The following is a 16,790-nucleotide window of genomic DNA, read 5'->3' as shown; positions in this document are numbered from 1 at the left end:
CCCTAGACATATAAGTTCAAATTTACCAAGCTTCTGTGATGTGAAGACTATGAAACTAATAATGACACCTGTTGTTCTATATGAAGAAATTATATTCAATTTTGTCTATGTAAATGACAAATACATAGAATTTAATTAAGAAATCTTTCTTCAATATTTTAGTTAGAATACCTTGTGCTATATGATGTAACATTCATCAATACCGTCCTTATTGCCTGGTTAATTTCAAAATTTAAATAATAAAGGAAATGCCAGATATATCTGTTAACTAGTTTATAGGACATGGAACCCCCATAAAGTAGTTTTTTTTGAGACAGAGTCTTGCTCTGTTGCCCAGGCTAGCGTGCTGTGGCATCAGCCTAGCTCACAGCAACCTCAAACTCCTGGGCTTAAGCGATCCTTCTGCCTCAGCCTCCCTAGTAGCTGGGACTACAGGCATGTGCCACCATGCCTGGCTAATTTTTTTCTGTATATATTTTTAGCTGTCCAGATCATTTCTTTCTATTTTTAGTAGAGATGGGGTCTCGCTCTTGCTCAGGCTGGAACATAAAGTAGTTTTGTTGTTTCCTTATAATTTAGTTATTTTCTACTTTCATTTGCATTAAATGAATTATATAGTAAGAATATAGTTAGAGTTAATAGGTCATCTGATTATTTTTCATGGTTAACATTGCCAACAACACAGTGGTAACTAAATTAAAGAGTTTAAATAGGATAATTTATCATATATTTATAAGGCTAGTACACAAGAAAAGGCATCACAAATTAGCTAATGCTGATATTTAATTTGAATATAAAATTTGAAACAGCCATGGTCTGTGTAGAGTATTGAATTATTTTAAGCAACAAAACTGGAAGGATCCAAATATATTTAAAGTTTTCCCTTTGGATAATGGACATTTTTCCAGTGGGTTTTCTAGTAAATTAAATGTGCAGAGGAGATAAGAAGAGAACATCTGAGCCAGGAGGTACAGCCTAATAGCTGGGCAACATGGGCATTTACCAAAGTCAGCTTTTGATAAGAAAACACTGTAATCCATCAAAAAGGTACAATTTTGCTCTGTAATGGATAGTTGTTAAAAATACTCAATTTCTTTTTACAGAATGAAAGTTGGATAACTAAAAATGAGCTAAAAGAATCTGTAATGAAACATATTTTTAAGAAATAGAGTTAAGAGACTTTGTGAAAACATGAAAGGTACTAGGACTAAGTCATTCCCTGATAGTAAATTTGATTGATAAAAAAAATTCAGATTCTCAAGCATAAAAAGACAAAAGTTTCTTTGTGGAGAATTACCTTAACTGTAAAGAAAGTTGTTTTACATTTACATGGACAGTTTAAAAACTATTAAATCCATGGAATTTTAAATATAAAATATCCAAAACTTGCGTTGGGAAATGGTATGGCGTAGTGGTTAAAATCATGAGTTCTGGAAGCAGAGACTCTCAGTTTAATGTCCATGTGTGCACCCATTAGCTATGTGACCTTGGAAGTAAGATATCTTTTCCATGCTTCATATTTCTTCCTTTTCTCACTGGAGATAAAAAGAGTGCTCTCTCATAGGGTTATAGCTTATACCTAACAGGTGATAGATAAATATCAGCTATTATTATTTTTAACTCTTACAGTTAATGTTATGATAATGTTAAAGGGCTCTACATGTTTTTTAAATAAAATCCAAGCCCCACACTATAGTCCACATAGTCCCTGCCTGTTTTCCAACTTTATCTCTCTTTCTGTCCCATTCTACTTGCTCCTTCAGCTCCAGCCATACAACTCAAGCTCAGGCTGCTTTTAGGACTTTGCACTTGCTAGTCTTTCTGCTTAGAATCCTCAGTACCCAGATCCGTATGTGGCTGTCCTTCTTTATCATTCAGGTATCAACTAAGGTGACATCGCCTCTGAGATAGAGTCTCTGAACAAACTACAGGAGTCCCATCTGCTGTGTGCTACCTATTCCATTGCCCTGTTTTAAATTATTTCTAAATGCAGTGCTTTTATCTTTTGTTCATAAGTTTTTGTTCTCTCTTGCCCTACTAAAAAGTTATTTGCTTATGAGCATAAACTTTGTCTTATTCAGTGTTCTGTTCATCCTCAGAGCATATAACATTTCACTGAGAAAAGATAAAATTTAAACCTATGACCAGAAGAATAATTTCTTTTTTTTTTTTTTTTTTTTTTTTTTTGAGACAGAGTCTCGCTTTGTTGCCCAGGCTAGAGTGAGTGCCGTGGCATCAGCCTAGCTCACAGCAACCTCAAACTCCTGGGCTTAAGCGATCCTACCGCCTCAGCCTCCCGAGTAGCTGGGACTACAGGCATGCGCCACCATGCCCGGCTAATTTTTTTTTTCTATATATATTTTTTAGTTGGCCAGATAATTTCCTTCTATTTTTAGTAGAGACGAGGTCTCGCTCTTGCTCAGGCTGGTCTCGAACTCCTGACCTTGAGCGATCCACCCGCCTCGGCCTCCCAGAGTGCTAGGATTACAGGCGTGAGCCACCGCGCCCGGCCCAGAAGAATAATTTCAATAATAAATAAGTTACTAAGTTCCAGTAAAGGAGTAAAAAGGAAGATATGTCAGGTGACCAAATAGAAATGATGTCTCTACATCTTAGCTTTTAGAGAGAGAGAGAGAGAAAAATATACCAGATTTAGAAACACATTCTTGCTATGCGTGTTGAGAGGTTGAAGGGAGTTTCCTCAGAGTATCCTATTGGGTTTTGCTGAACTCTGTATAGTTTTATCCAGAGCAGAGTGCTGTTTTAGGAAGGATACTGTATTATGATCTTAATTTCTGATCTATTCTTCCAACTGTAGAGGGAAATGGTAATTTTCTCTCACCTTAATCCCTTGTACCCTCTAGGAAAGACAGCTATGCCTTTATGGGTTCCTCTTCAAAGGGAAAGTAATGACTAATTTGCATTGTGTAAAGCACTTGAAAATGTGCACCATTCAGATCCTTATTGGGAGCCAGTTTCTGATTTCTCAAGAGTAAGCATAACCATTGTTTTGAGAAGAACAATGAAGAGTAGCTTGACCCAAAAAGGGAGCTGGATTCTGGGAGGTTGGAGGACTGGAAAAGTGGTGAGATTCCTTAATGGTAGTCAAGGTCTGATCAAGCTTATCTCACAGATGTTTTATATTCAAGCAGCATACCTGTCCATACTTTAATTGTTTAATCAAACTAGAGCTCACTGAGAAAATTCTTTGAGGAAAGGAGGATACCCTTCCAAAAAGACTAAATGAGATTTTTCTTGACAACTCTAAAGTTGAAGACCAAAGACATTTAATTTGTTTTAGAAAAATAAAGGAATGAGAAATATTCTCCCCTCAAGTATGGTATACAATTTCCATATTAGATATAAATATAATTTTATTTATCAGTGGAAGAAATTGAGATAAGTTCATACTCTTCTTAGTACAGTTGAGCTAAAACTATTAATGATGGGTGAGCCAAATGAGTTTCTTTTCTAAGCACCCAAGAGTCTCTGGGCTTTTATGATACTATTAGTCATGGAAGCATCATATATTAATGCAATATCTTTGAACTTATTATTTTTTGGAATATCTGTAACAGCTGTACATTGTAGAATACTCTGCAAGTTGTCTTCTCAAGCTCTTTCTTGTTAACAAAACCCTGATTTTGTTTCCAGATATAATCTAACCATATCAGGTACAATATCATAATGGTCTAAAGCTAAACCAATGATTTAGTCTGCCACATACTATTTTACAGCTTGCTTTGCTGGAAAATTAAGACATATCCACATGGCCCAGTTTTGGACAAAGAGAGATAAAGGGATGTCTAATAGTGGCTCTTTGGAAATATTTTTATATTCCTACTAAATGGGGTATATGTGGTTTGCACTACCCATTTCTCCTTTCTTCTTACTTTGAACATGCCCAGAATGACAGTAGCCAACTCGCTGACTTTGTTAAGTAATTAAGTCAAGACCTGCCTACTTTATCTCTCTTCACTTTTTCTTATATGAATGAAATAAATCCTGGTTGTTTAAGCCAAAGTTGGATTTTTTTGTTACTTGAAGCCGAAAGCAAAATCTCATCCACTGTTTCCAGTAGTCCATTTGCTATATTTAGCAATTATATAATAAATGGACCGATAAGACAGTTGAAATAAGTGTATTTTAAAAGTCTGTTCTAAAGTATTCCCTCATTTTATCTCAGACTAATGCAATTATGTCTACCTAAAACTGAAAATAATCAGACAATAAAATGGATAACGGGATAGAGTGTGACTATCATTAGATAGGGCAAGTGTCATTAGATAAAGGTGATGGAATAAAAGCCAATTTGTTCTGAGACTAGAATTTTGAGAAGAATCTGGGCATGTGGAATGAATTTAAATCATATTATTTTCCTTGATTGTGCTTAGCATGTTCTTCCTAGTTTCTGTGTCTTTCCTCTTCCGATTTTTCTTGCCTGAAATATTTCCCACCATTTCTGTGAACCAACAACCCTACCTTTAATACTACCTCCTATATGAAACCTAGATATGTAGAAGAGTTGCCACTATAAACATCAGCAATAATACTTAGGAACAAATACAATTAGTAACAGTTGTATTACTACTTCTAGAGCCCTACCAACAGAATACAACTTAGAAAACAATTGTTGGTTCACAAAATTATAGGATCATTTACTGACCTTATGACATCCAGAGACACCTTGAAAATAGGCTATAAACATTTTAGTTCTAGATCGGAAGCTGAAATATTTTAGTTTCATCTATTTATAGATACACATTTGCCCTTTTTTAAAAATTGCTTTTTATAATTTTTTCTCAATTCTATAGGTTCCAATCTTCATAAACACACACATCCTATAATGAACAACTAGAGTCATTAAGAAAGGAAGAACGTCTTCAAATTTTTGTTTTTTAAAGTTTCCCTTTTTTGATGTCTTATACCTCACACTAATGAAAATAAAGTCAATGATTTTACTCATTCCAGACACCTGAGCACCCCATACCATTTTAAATCTAGGTATGTCCTACAATTCTCAGTATCTTTGCATCAATAATCTCAAGTTACACAGATGTCATGTGTAAAGAAAATCTAGGTTTCCTCTTAAACATTTTAGACAAGAAGAAATGCAAAATGATGCAGAACAAAAAAGGGCTATTCTGTAAACATTGTGCCATTTGTGGTAATAGGACTTTTAAAATCAGCAGAAGCCCCGTTACAAAATGGAGAAAGAGGGAAACGTTAAAAAAAAATGTTCTTCTAAGCAGATCACAATAATTATGTAATATTTGAGCAATAATACTCAATACCACTGTTTTTAATCCATCACACAGTAATACCTGTAAACACAATTTGCTTGGACTTTCATTTGTCTTTGGTAGGGCTTCATAAGAAATCACATTGTACACACAGTTCTGAGGATTTAAAAATATGTATTCAGCATTCATTTTGTTAATTTATGTATAGCTAATGATGTAACAATTTTAACACACGTAGGAATAAAGCCTTGAAATAAATAGATAATGTGTCAGTATTATGGACAAGGATGTTTTCATATCATGAATCATTGTATTCTCTCTCCTGTCTCCTATTTCTCATACCATTAAGATAGAATGTCTTCACAATTGATAATTTGATTCAAATTCCCTTTAAGATCTCATGTGATTATTTTTGAATCTATAATTTTTTTAACTTCCCAGTTTCTATAATAGTTTCCACTTCTTGAGAAAATGTATAGGGGTCAGTAGATATTCTAGCAGTAAATATTTCTGAATATTGCTACTTAATTTATTTTGCTATATAGTATTAATGAGTACTCTGAACTTCCAAGAAACAATATAACCTGATAGATTATAAATTTACTAAACACAGACAGTAACATCTGTTTTATGAGCACTTTACTTTCTTAGTACAGTGTCTTAAACAGAGTAGAAACTCAATAAATACATCATTTGAATACAATTTATTGTTCATTGATGTAATTAGTCTGTTCCTTATATTATGATACTGATAAAATAAATTCATTTAATTCATGTAATAATTGATGTAACCCACATAACTATGGTTCTCATTATTTAAACTTCTATTTATTTAATTGTTAAAATATCTTGCTTTAGTATAATAAAATAGATCTCTTTGAATTTTTTCATACAAAACACAACAAACTAAAAACTTTAGCTACTCTTTAGTGTAAAATTACCTGAAACCATCCAGTTATCATTAATGATTGACCAACAATAATCACTGCATAGGAACTGTGTGCATTTTTTCAATTACAGATGGGAGCCCAAACATTGAATTTCCATTTCACAAAAATCTTAATTGTATTTCTTAAATATTGGATGGAGAGAATCCCATTATTTAAAAATATGTAAATAAAAAAGCCCAAAGTCATAGATTATGTAACCTTTTTGAACCTTAGTTGTTTCAATTGTAAAATGGCAATAGCATTTTACAGAATACCTGTAGTTTATGGGGGTTGTTGTTGTTAGGGTGAAATAAAATTATATATATAGCAGGGAGTTATAAAGTACACATTGATTATAAAAGTGTTGGATATTACTTCATCTGGTATATTGTAATCATTTAATAGATGTTCAGCATCAGTGTTTGACCATTTTATTCTTCCAAAATACTTACTGGTATAGACAAGTTGAAAGCCTTCATCTGTCCCTTCAGAATCAGAATTAAATTCTAGCCAGAGCTGATTTGAAGTACTACTAAGTGTTAGTCCTCGCATAGATGCACCAGTAAAAGCACCTAGTAGATGAGTCGTTTTATCTTTTCCATCATAAATCTGCAAAATATATTTATAAATAATATGTAAATGTGCCAATAATAACCAATTTGGAACATGCATTTATATCTATGAAGAAGAGGAAATTATTATACTCCTTGTAAATTAATTCTACAAAAATTTTACTCAGTACATTTCCCAAAGACAATTAAATATATTAGTTCCTACAAATATCCTACAAACTTAAGAAAGTTATAGTCCACATAGATGATTTTAAGATTTCAAACTTACTAGACTCTAAGTATAATAATACTCAAATCATGTTACATAACTTTTATTCTTATTATAAAAATAATTCTTTTTTATGGCAGACCATTTAAACTTGACAGCACCTGCATAAGAATTGATTCACAAGGCTGGTTGTTTTGTTGGTTGTTTTTCTGCAACTTACTCAAGGGGACCAAACACTTGCTTTTCCAATAACATGACTAATATAAACTATATTTGCATGGGAAGGGGGCCAAGATGGTGGACTAGAAGCAGCCTGCACATACACTCTCTGGGAGAGGATTGAAAACTGCAAGTAGATGCTCACCTACAGATGGACCTTCTTACAGAGAGCATTGTAGACCATTAGAGAACCAATGGGAGACACTCAGAGCAAAGGAGACAGGAATGGGGAGTTCCACCTGCCAGATGGGAAGGTACCTGGAGAAGACCCCTACACATGGAGAAGGGATCAAGGAGGGAGCCCTGGGGCCCCACACACCCTGCACAGACACTGCAACTCAAGCTGGGAGGGGGCGAGAGTAGCACCGTGGCGGGCCTCATTGCCGATCAGGGAACTGCCTAGAGTCTGTTTAGTGAAGTTGCACTGGAGAGGGGGCTCAGCAGGAACCCAGTAGTCTTGGTTCCTAGTTTGCCTCAGCTGACCCACTTTGACCTTTCAGGTCTGGAGCTCCTGAACTACACAGGATCAGCTTCACTGCAGCTGACCCAACATCGCCCCTTGCCAGACTAGGGAAGCAGCAGGGAGAGCAGATGCACTCTCACACCTGTGAATAGGAGTCAGGCCTCCCACATCCTTCCCCAGGGACTTGAGAAAAGCTCGAGGGGTCCCACAGTAGAAGCCTTGGGGAGGACCTGTGTGGGAAGAGAGCCCCAGCCATCAGTGGTCCAGCACCCGCAGCCAGTACCGGACAAGTGGACAAGGCCTCCAGCCCATGTGCTACAGTGCAGAGGACCATGTCCACACAGATCTGGGCAAATGGCAGTCCACACTCCCAGAGACCTGCACACCAACTGGCAGGCCACACATCCCTGGTCCTGCCCGCTGACCAGAGAAATAAGCCCCCAGGTCTTGTGTGCACTTAGAGTCCCACACCCACGCAGAAACAAGTTCTATGAGGTTAGGCATGCTCCCCAACCTGGCATGCTGATGGACAGGCCACACCCCTGTAGTCCCACTCATCCTGCAACAGGACACATAACCTGATCCTGTGTGCTGGCTGGCAGGCCATGCCCCCTGCCCTGAGTGAAGCACTGTAGGTCATGTCCGCGCAGACCTACATGCTCTGCTGTGGGCACCTCCAAGTGCTAACCAGCAGAACAAGATCCCCAGCCCTCTGTGTGGGCCAGTGGGCCATGCTCACATGGCACCACACAACAACACACCTGTGGTCCAGCTCTTCACCATGGACCCACTGGCCAAAAGCTGTTCCCTACTGAATACTGCCATTACACCTAGACCTGGATGGTGTGAAAGCCTACAGCCCTGACACCTGCAGCTACTGCCTAGATAGCCTTGCCAAACAGCCACTCCCACCACCATGGAGAGACTCAGGCAGGGCAATCTCCCACAACTCTTGCCTCAGTAGAGAAGGACACACCAAGTCCCCCTGACCTTCCAACAATGGACCAAAGTACTACTCCATATGAAGATAGCCTAGCAGTGGCCCAGGTGCTGTGATCTGTCCAGGCACCTGCCAAGGTCCTGTGACCTGCCAAGGTCATGCCACCTCACTCTGTGGAGAGAGACTTGTGCAGCCTGGTGCCTGAGCTTCCAACAGCAGCCTAGGAACAAATACACAATCTGTAAGAATATCCCCCAGCAGTGGCTTGGATTATGACAACTACAGGAGATGGAGACAACACAGGAGAACAGGTGTGTTACAGGCTTTCAGTGCACGCATCCCTGCCTGCTGGCTTTCAGTGCATCTGTCCCTCTCCGTGCCTTCTCACAAAGAAGAGTTCCCAGAAAAGGAGAACAGGTGTCTTACAAACCTATGCAAAGGAGAACAGGTGTCCTGCAAACCTATCAGCCTTGGGCTGAAAGAAGAAGTTTCAGATGAGAAGAAACCAGCAAAAAAAAACCTCTGGCAACTTGAAGAAATAGGCTGTTTCAACATCACCAAAGAATTACAATAGATACAAAGCCATGGACTCCCCCCTCAAAAAAAAAAAAAACAAAAAAAAAAACTGTTGAAATGTCAAAAATGGAATTCAGAATATGGATGGCAAACAAGATTAATGGAATTGAAGGGAAGTTGAAAACCAACACAAAGAAGCGAAGAAATGATTCAGGACATGAATGAAGAAAATGAAAAACTTGCTAACGAGATATACAACATAAGAAAGGATATGAAAGAACTTAAAGAAATGAGAGTTATTTAGGGAATTATAAAATACAGCAGAAACCTTCAACAGCAGGCTAGACCTAGCAGAAGAAAAAAATCTCAGAGCTTGAAGACAGGTTTTTAAACTAACCCAGTCAGTCAAAGATGCACAAAAAAGAATAAAGAAGATCACTCAGAAATATAGGACTATGTGAAGAAAATATATGAGGTATAGGTGTATTCCAGAGGGAGAAGGATAATGAGCAAAAAATATGGGAAACCTATTGAGGAGAACTTTCTGATTATCATCAGAGATTCAGATATACAGCTAACAGATGGTCATCAAACACCAGGAAGATTTATAGCAAATAGGACATCCTCAAGACTCATGGTCATAAACCTGGCCAAAGTCGAAACGCGGGAGAAAATTCTACAAGCTGCAAGATGAAAGCAACAACTAACCTACAAAGGAAAACCTATCAGGCTAAGAGCAGACTTTTCAGCAGAAGTCTTACAAGCCAGAAGGGATTGGGGCCTCATTTTTCACCATCTTAAACAAAACATCTGTCAGTCAAGAATTTGCTAACCTGCAAAACTGAGTTTCATAAATAATGGAGAAATAAAGAGGTTTTTCAGACAAGTAAACACTAAGGAAATTTGTCCCTAGGAATTCATGAGCATGTGGATTGATTCCACTTCGTGCAATTGTGGATTGTGCTGCAATAAACATATGAGTGTAGGTGCCTTTTTGATAAAATTACTTCTCTTCTTTCAGGTAGATAGCCAGCAGTGGGATTGCTGGAAAAAATGGTAGGTCCACTTTTAGTTCTTTAAAGAATCTCCATATTGTTTTCCATAGAATTTGTACTAATTTACATTTTTACCAACGGTGTATAAGTATTCCCTTTTCACTGCATCCACACCAACCTCTATTGTCTTGTGACTTTTTAAAAATGGCCATTCTGACAGGGGTAAGGTTAGATATCTTATTGTAGTTTTAATTTGTATTTCCCTGGTGATTAGAAATGTTGAGCATTTTTTCATATATTTGTTGGCCATTTGTATATCTTCTGTTGAGAAATGTTTGTTCATGTCTCTTGCCCACTTTTTATTATTTTTGTTCCTTGCTGATTTGTTTGAGTTTTTTGTAGATTCTGAATATTAGACTTTTGTCAGATGTATAGTTTGTGAATACTTTCCTAGTCTGTAGGTTGTCTATTCACTCTGTTGATTATTTCCTTTGCTGTGCAGAAGCTTTTTAGTTTAATTAAGTCATATTTATTTATTTTTGCTTTTGCTATATTTGCTTTGGGGCCTTACTCATAAATTATTTGACTAGAGTACTATCTAGGAGAGTTTTTCCTATGTCTTATTCTAGAATCTTTATGATTTCATGCTTTACATTTAAGATTTTATCCATCTTAAAGTAAATTTTATATCTGGTAAGAGATAGGGGTCCTGTTTTATTCTTCTACATGTGGCTATCCAATTTTCCCAGCACCATTTTACTGAATAGAGCTTCCTTTCTCCAGTGTATATTGTTGTCTGCTTTGTAGAAGATCAGTTGGTTGTAAGCAGATGGTTTTATTTCTGAGTTTTGTATTTTGTTACACTGGTCTGTCTCTACTTGTATACAAATATTATGCTGTTTTGGTTACTATAGCTTTGTAGTATAATTTGAAGTCAAGTTATGTGATACTTTCAGATTTGTTCTTTTTGCTTAGGATTGCTTTTTTTTTTCCTTCCAAATGAAGCTGAGAATTTTTTTTTCTAGATTTGCGAAATATGACATTGCTATTTTTATGGAGATTGCATTGAATCTGTAAATCACTTTGGGAAGTATGGACATTTTAACAATGTTGATTATACCAATCCATGAGCAAGGGATGTTTTTCAGTTTGTGTGTGTCATCTGTGATTTCTTTCATCAGTGTTTTTTAGGTCTCCACGCAGAGTTCTTCTACCTACTTGGTTAAAGATATTTCTAGTTTTTTTATAGCTATTATGAATAGTATTGATTCCTTTATTTGACTCTCAGCTTAACTGTTATTAAATATTAGTATATAGAAATGCTACAATTTATGTACTTTAATTTTATAACTAAAGACTTTACTGAATTTATTAAGCAATTCCAGGAGTCTTTTGGTGGAGTCTATGGGATTTTCTAGATATAAGATAATATTATCAGCAAACAGGGATAGTTTAAAATCCTCTTTCCTGATTTGGCTGCTCTTTATTTCTTTCCCTTACCTGATTGCTCTGGCTAGGACTTGCAATACTATATTGAATAGAAGTGATGACAGTGGGTACACTCATCTTGTTCCAGTTCTTAGGGGGAATGCTTTAACTTCTCCCCATTCAATATGATGTTGGCTGTGGGCTTGTCATATATGGCTTTTAGAATTTTGAAGTATGTTCCTTCTGTACCTGGTTTGTTGAGGATTTTTATCATGAAAGAGTGCTGTATTTTACCACATGCTTTTTCTGAATCTATCAAGATGATCACATGATCTCTGTTTTTGTTTCTGTTTCTGTGTTGAATAATATTTATTCATTTAAATATGTTAAACAATCCTTACATCCTGAGACGAAACCCACCTAATCATGGGTGGATTTGTATAGTAATGATCAAGTCAATAATATTTAACTCGTAACTAAAATCCTTCAAATGTATTCAAATATATGAAAATATAAAGGCAACAAGGCAGGATAAAGCTATGAAACCTAAGACAAACTACTTTTAAAGTATGAATGTAAGCACATACATAAGAAAACAAAACAAACAAAGTATGCCTTTTGTTCAAAAGTAAACTTAGAGTACAGAGTGATTAAATTGGATCTGACCAGAACCGTGCAGAACTTTTATTTCAGACTGTTACTTTTCATATTTTTATTATAATTAAAATCAGGATCTTTAAGTATATTTTATTTATTTTGGCCTATTGTCCTTTTTCTTTTTCTTTTGTTAAAAATCTAGTAGTAGTAATCTTATGGTGATTTAAGAATATCATAAAAGGCATTGAGAGCTTCTATAATGTGAATGAAATACTTTGACGAAACTCTAATTTGTTAAAAGGTTGCAATTCGTCCGATTGTATTACACAAGAACAAACTAGAACTTAATTTTGCCACGTTTTAATTATCAAATCTTTTGTAATGAATCAGGGCCTGAAATTAGTTATGGTGTACAGACCCTCCTAAATCTAGTAGGTCAAACACTATTACGACAATGTGCTTATCAACACTCAAAACTCTTGCTGTTGTGAATGATATAGTACATGCATGATTAGAAAACATATTCCCACTCATTTCTCTAATGAATTAGCAAGTAAGGTGTTATCTGAATCCAAAAGCAGAAGCTAAGTAAAAAAGAAACAGAAATTACACATGCACATGTGTATAATCATACAAACCTCCAAATTGTTCCTCTTCTTAAATACTACAATTTTCATTTTTGGCCATTTGTTTCATAGGTTGATTTGGAAATTTAAATAAATTTTTCTAAATGGTGAAGTAGATGTCAAAGTTTAAATTAAAAGGAAAGAATAATTTTTGCAGTGCTTAAGCAAAAAGGGCTCTATTTCAAAACTTCTTATATTCCCTCTGAAGATACTTTAAAACAGAGCAAACAACTGTTGTTTGTATAGAATTATTTAGGTTTTTGAAATAGCTATATAATGTGTTCTCAATTATATGAGCTAGTGTATTTTAGTGAGAGAGCTGGGGGCACAATGAAAAGTCAGCTTTTCTGCAGCATTAGCTTTTTGGTTGAACAACAGAGCTAACGTCCCAACTCTACATTAAAGTTCTGTGGCTTTTCACAAACCATTTCATTTTACTGACCCTTAGTATGGGAGAAGGTGAAGGGTTTTATGAGGCCTAACATTCCTACATAAATGGACATTTAGAGAGTGCTTTTGAGGGAAGACTTACAAGATTACCAGTGAACAATGAGTTGGCAGATACATGTGATGGACATATGAAATCACTGATGTGTTCAAATATATTAAACAATCAGCTTTCAAACTGGTGAATGTATATATACTCATACATAGTTTTTAAAAAATAACTTTTATTGATGTAAAGAGAGATGGACAAACTTTTTCTAAAAAGGGCTAAATAATAACTGTTTTAGGCTTTGTGGGGCATACCGTATCTGTCACAACTACCCAATCCTGTCACTGCAGCACAAGAGCAGCCATAGACAGTGTGTAAATGAATGGACATGGCTTTCTCACAATAAAATTTTCCTTATTAATACAAAACCAGGTGTCAAGCCCAATTTGTCTCACAGATGGCTGTTTTCTAACCCCTGATTTTAGGGAGGTATAGTATGCAATTTACAAAAAAAGAATAAAATATTAAATATTTATGATTGTAAATTTCATATAGCTAATTTGTTCTTATAGAATGCTTTCATTGTTTATGCCAAAATTTTATATATGCAATTTATGATTGCAACTGACAAACACGAATAGTTCCTAAATGAATATTGCTTGATTTTTTTTTATGATAACAAGTTAGAGGAAAGTGAAAAATCAAAAACATGATTATGTCGGAACTTTACTGGTTTATAAATGACATAAGCAAGTTCTTTATTTAACTGAATAACAGCTTTCAAATACTAGAAAAATCTTTCTTCAATATTTTTGCTGTTTACACTATAATGGCTCCAGACACAACCCATTTCTACTTAAGTCTATATAATAAACAAAACAATAAATCAAGCCAAGATTTGTAGTGTTTGCCAATTTCTGTGGTATAAACACCCTCTATGGCCAGTATTAATCTATCAATGTGATATCACTGACTGCGCAGTTGGAATATAGTATTCATGGTGTGCCTCTTCACATCTCTATCTCTACTATTTCTGTACATAAATAACCTCAAAAGCACAAATAGTAAGAAAAGTAGTAGTTAGGAAATGAAAAAATGCACTTATTGCTTTCATTTTTCATATAATTTAAGTCAATTTAATTATAATTTAATTACAATCTAATAGTAATGAAATTTAATTTTTAGTAATGGCTATGTTCAACAACAAGCTCTCAGAATTACTGAAAATTTAACAATAGGCTCTCACAAGCAGTACTGTCAAAGACTCATACATAGATGGTAAAGAGACATGAAAATAATACATTTTAGGAAAAAAAACTGGTTACTAACTTTCTTATATCTCTAAAAGAATGTTATTAATCAAGTCTTTTAAATATCTAATTTTTCATTAAAGTGACATCATTTCTTCTACCCCTTTCTCCCCTAGACTCTCAAAACCAATTTTGAGTTATTTTACTGGCTCCTCTCCATAATCATCCATTTTGTCTACATATTGCATAAGAAATAACTTTTTAAACTACGCAATGCCAACTGTGGTAAAAAGATTGCCTTAAACTTTGTCACCGCTCCATTCTTTTATGTAAACATGGTGCTTATTCTTTATTTGAAAGTAACAACAAACACAGCAACAATGAAAACAGAAATAGTACTTCTAATTGGCATTCAGTTTCCATCCTATCAGGCTGACAATGGGAACTATTTACTGTTGATTGCTTAGTGACTACATAATAACAAACCCCTCCTACATATGTTAATTGAAAGAATTAATTAGATTACATATTACAAGTGAGGGTGAGGGAAGAGGTTTAATATTCCTGCCATATCCTACACCTATTGAAAAGAATAAAAGAATATATTCTCATCTGATCCCAAAGAAACAGTCCCTAGATGACTTCAGAGGAGAATAAATGAGTTAGGTTTTGATTTAGGTCTCTACGACAGGATCTTGCATCTTACCCATTTTGGGTGGCACGATGACAGAACCCAAAGAGTTGGACAATGAAGGGAACATGTACCTGGTTTTCTGTATGGAAGTTGGCAAAACCTGTAGAAATTTATATGCTTGCAGAAAAGAGGTAGGAAAGAAATAGCTAGTGTAGTTGGCGAGGCAACTGGGACTGAGCCAGACAAATGAAATTCTGATGTAACTCAGTATCACATACAGAGTAACTAAAAAACGTTTGTCATCCATGAGGTTGAGAGCAGAGCAGAATATGCTACCAAGAGATGGGGGATGCAAAGAGATTTTTCAATTGAGATAACTAGGACCTGGTAGTGGATGGCCAATTGCACTGATGACTGTAGACCAAGCAGAAAAAGAGAAAGCTCAGAGGCTGCTGCTACAAACAGATGATGCCCTAGGACAAAACGCACTTTTCATTCTTGAGATGTCTTGATGCCAAAGTATGTGGCAGATCTTGAATTGGCAAATGCAGAATTGACTGAGTTTATTTTAAATTGACCTATATTGATTTTCCCACAGTCCAGTGGAAAAAAGTTGAAGAAAAAAATTAGGTCATTTATAGAAAAATCTTAATAGGCAATATTTCTTGAAAATTTTGATTCAGCCTCTGAAATGTATTCCTGCTACACTTCAATTCTCTGAGCATTTCCAGAGGCAGGCACTATGCTAAGTATTTTATAAGTATCATTTAATTTTAAAACATCAACTAGTTTAATCATTATAACAATCCTGAATGCAGGTTTTTATTATCAGAATGCTTTAAGTGAGGAAAATGAGGTTTAGAAATATTGAGTAAGTTTTCAAAAATTGTGTAACTATTAAGTGACAGGTTTAGGATTTCAACCTAGGTCTACTTGACTCTAAATCCCATTCTTAAAACAAAATAAGTTTTTGGAAGAATGATCCAGAGCACAATGTATTTGCAAAGGTTAGAACAAATTTGCTCAATTGATTGAGTAGATATGTTTATCCAGTAATATACCACCAAATATGACTGGATTTTTAAAGCTATATTTGGACAAAATAGCATGACAAAGGGGGAGATATTTAAAATTACCTCTGTCATGTAAAAATATATTCACTTTTCTCAGATTAGAAATAATAAAAATTGAAATTAAATAGAACAGAAATATATTTCTCTTGCTTTACATAGAAAGTAGCTGGAATTATTTAGTAAATTTGTTCTTTCTAGGAGAAAAAATATTATATGACAAGGATTGTTCCTTGGTGCTGGAGTTAAAGTGGAATTAAACAGGGAGAGTTCCTTCTGTCTAACAGCATACATTATACTGGGGAAGACAAAGTAAAGAAATAAACTATGCGTATATAATATGTCAGGTTATGATTAGAGCCATGAAGAGGATTAAACCAGGTTAATGATATCGAGAAAGATGGTGGAGGGAAGTTTTACTAATTTATATAGACGTGTCATCTCTGACAAGATGACATTTGAGCAGAATTATGAAGGAAAAATGAAGGCTAGAACCATGTGGATATGGTAAGGAAGAATATTCAAGCAGAAGAAATAGCCTGAGCAAAAAGTCTGGGATTAGAGCACACTTGATATATTTGAAGAACAGCAATGAGGCTCTTATGCCTGGAGTAGAGTGAGCTAGAGGAAAAATGGCAGGAGAAAAGGTCAGAGACATTACAAT

The 16,790-nt window shown here is 35.3% G+C and overlaps 1 protein-coding gene across 3 annotated transcripts in view; it reads right to left on the bottom strand.

Moving 5' to 3' along the window:
• Window positions 1-16,790, bottom strand: part of CSMD3 (CUB and Sushi multiple domains 3) — a 1,111,380-nt gene that overhangs the window by 297,133 nt on the left and 797,457 nt on the right. For all 3 annotated transcript variants that reach the window (XM_069466068.1, XM_069466069.1, XM_069466070.1), the window contains one exon: window positions 6,625-6,781. In XM_069466068.1, the coding sequence (XP_069322169.1) occupies window positions 6,625-6,781 (157 nt within the window). The remainder of the gene's footprint in view (window positions 1-6,624; window positions 6,782-16,790) is intronic.

The sequence above is a fragment of the Eulemur rufifrons genome, chromosome 3 (genome assembly GCF_041146395.1).
Source record: "Eulemur rufifrons isolate Redbay chromosome 3, OSU_ERuf_1, whole genome shotgun sequence".
In the NCBI taxonomy this organism is placed as follows: domain Eukaryota; kingdom Metazoa; phylum Chordata; class Mammalia; order Primates; family Lemuridae; genus Eulemur; species Eulemur rufifrons.
This window is presented reverse-complemented; position numbering and strand designations above follow the sequence as displayed.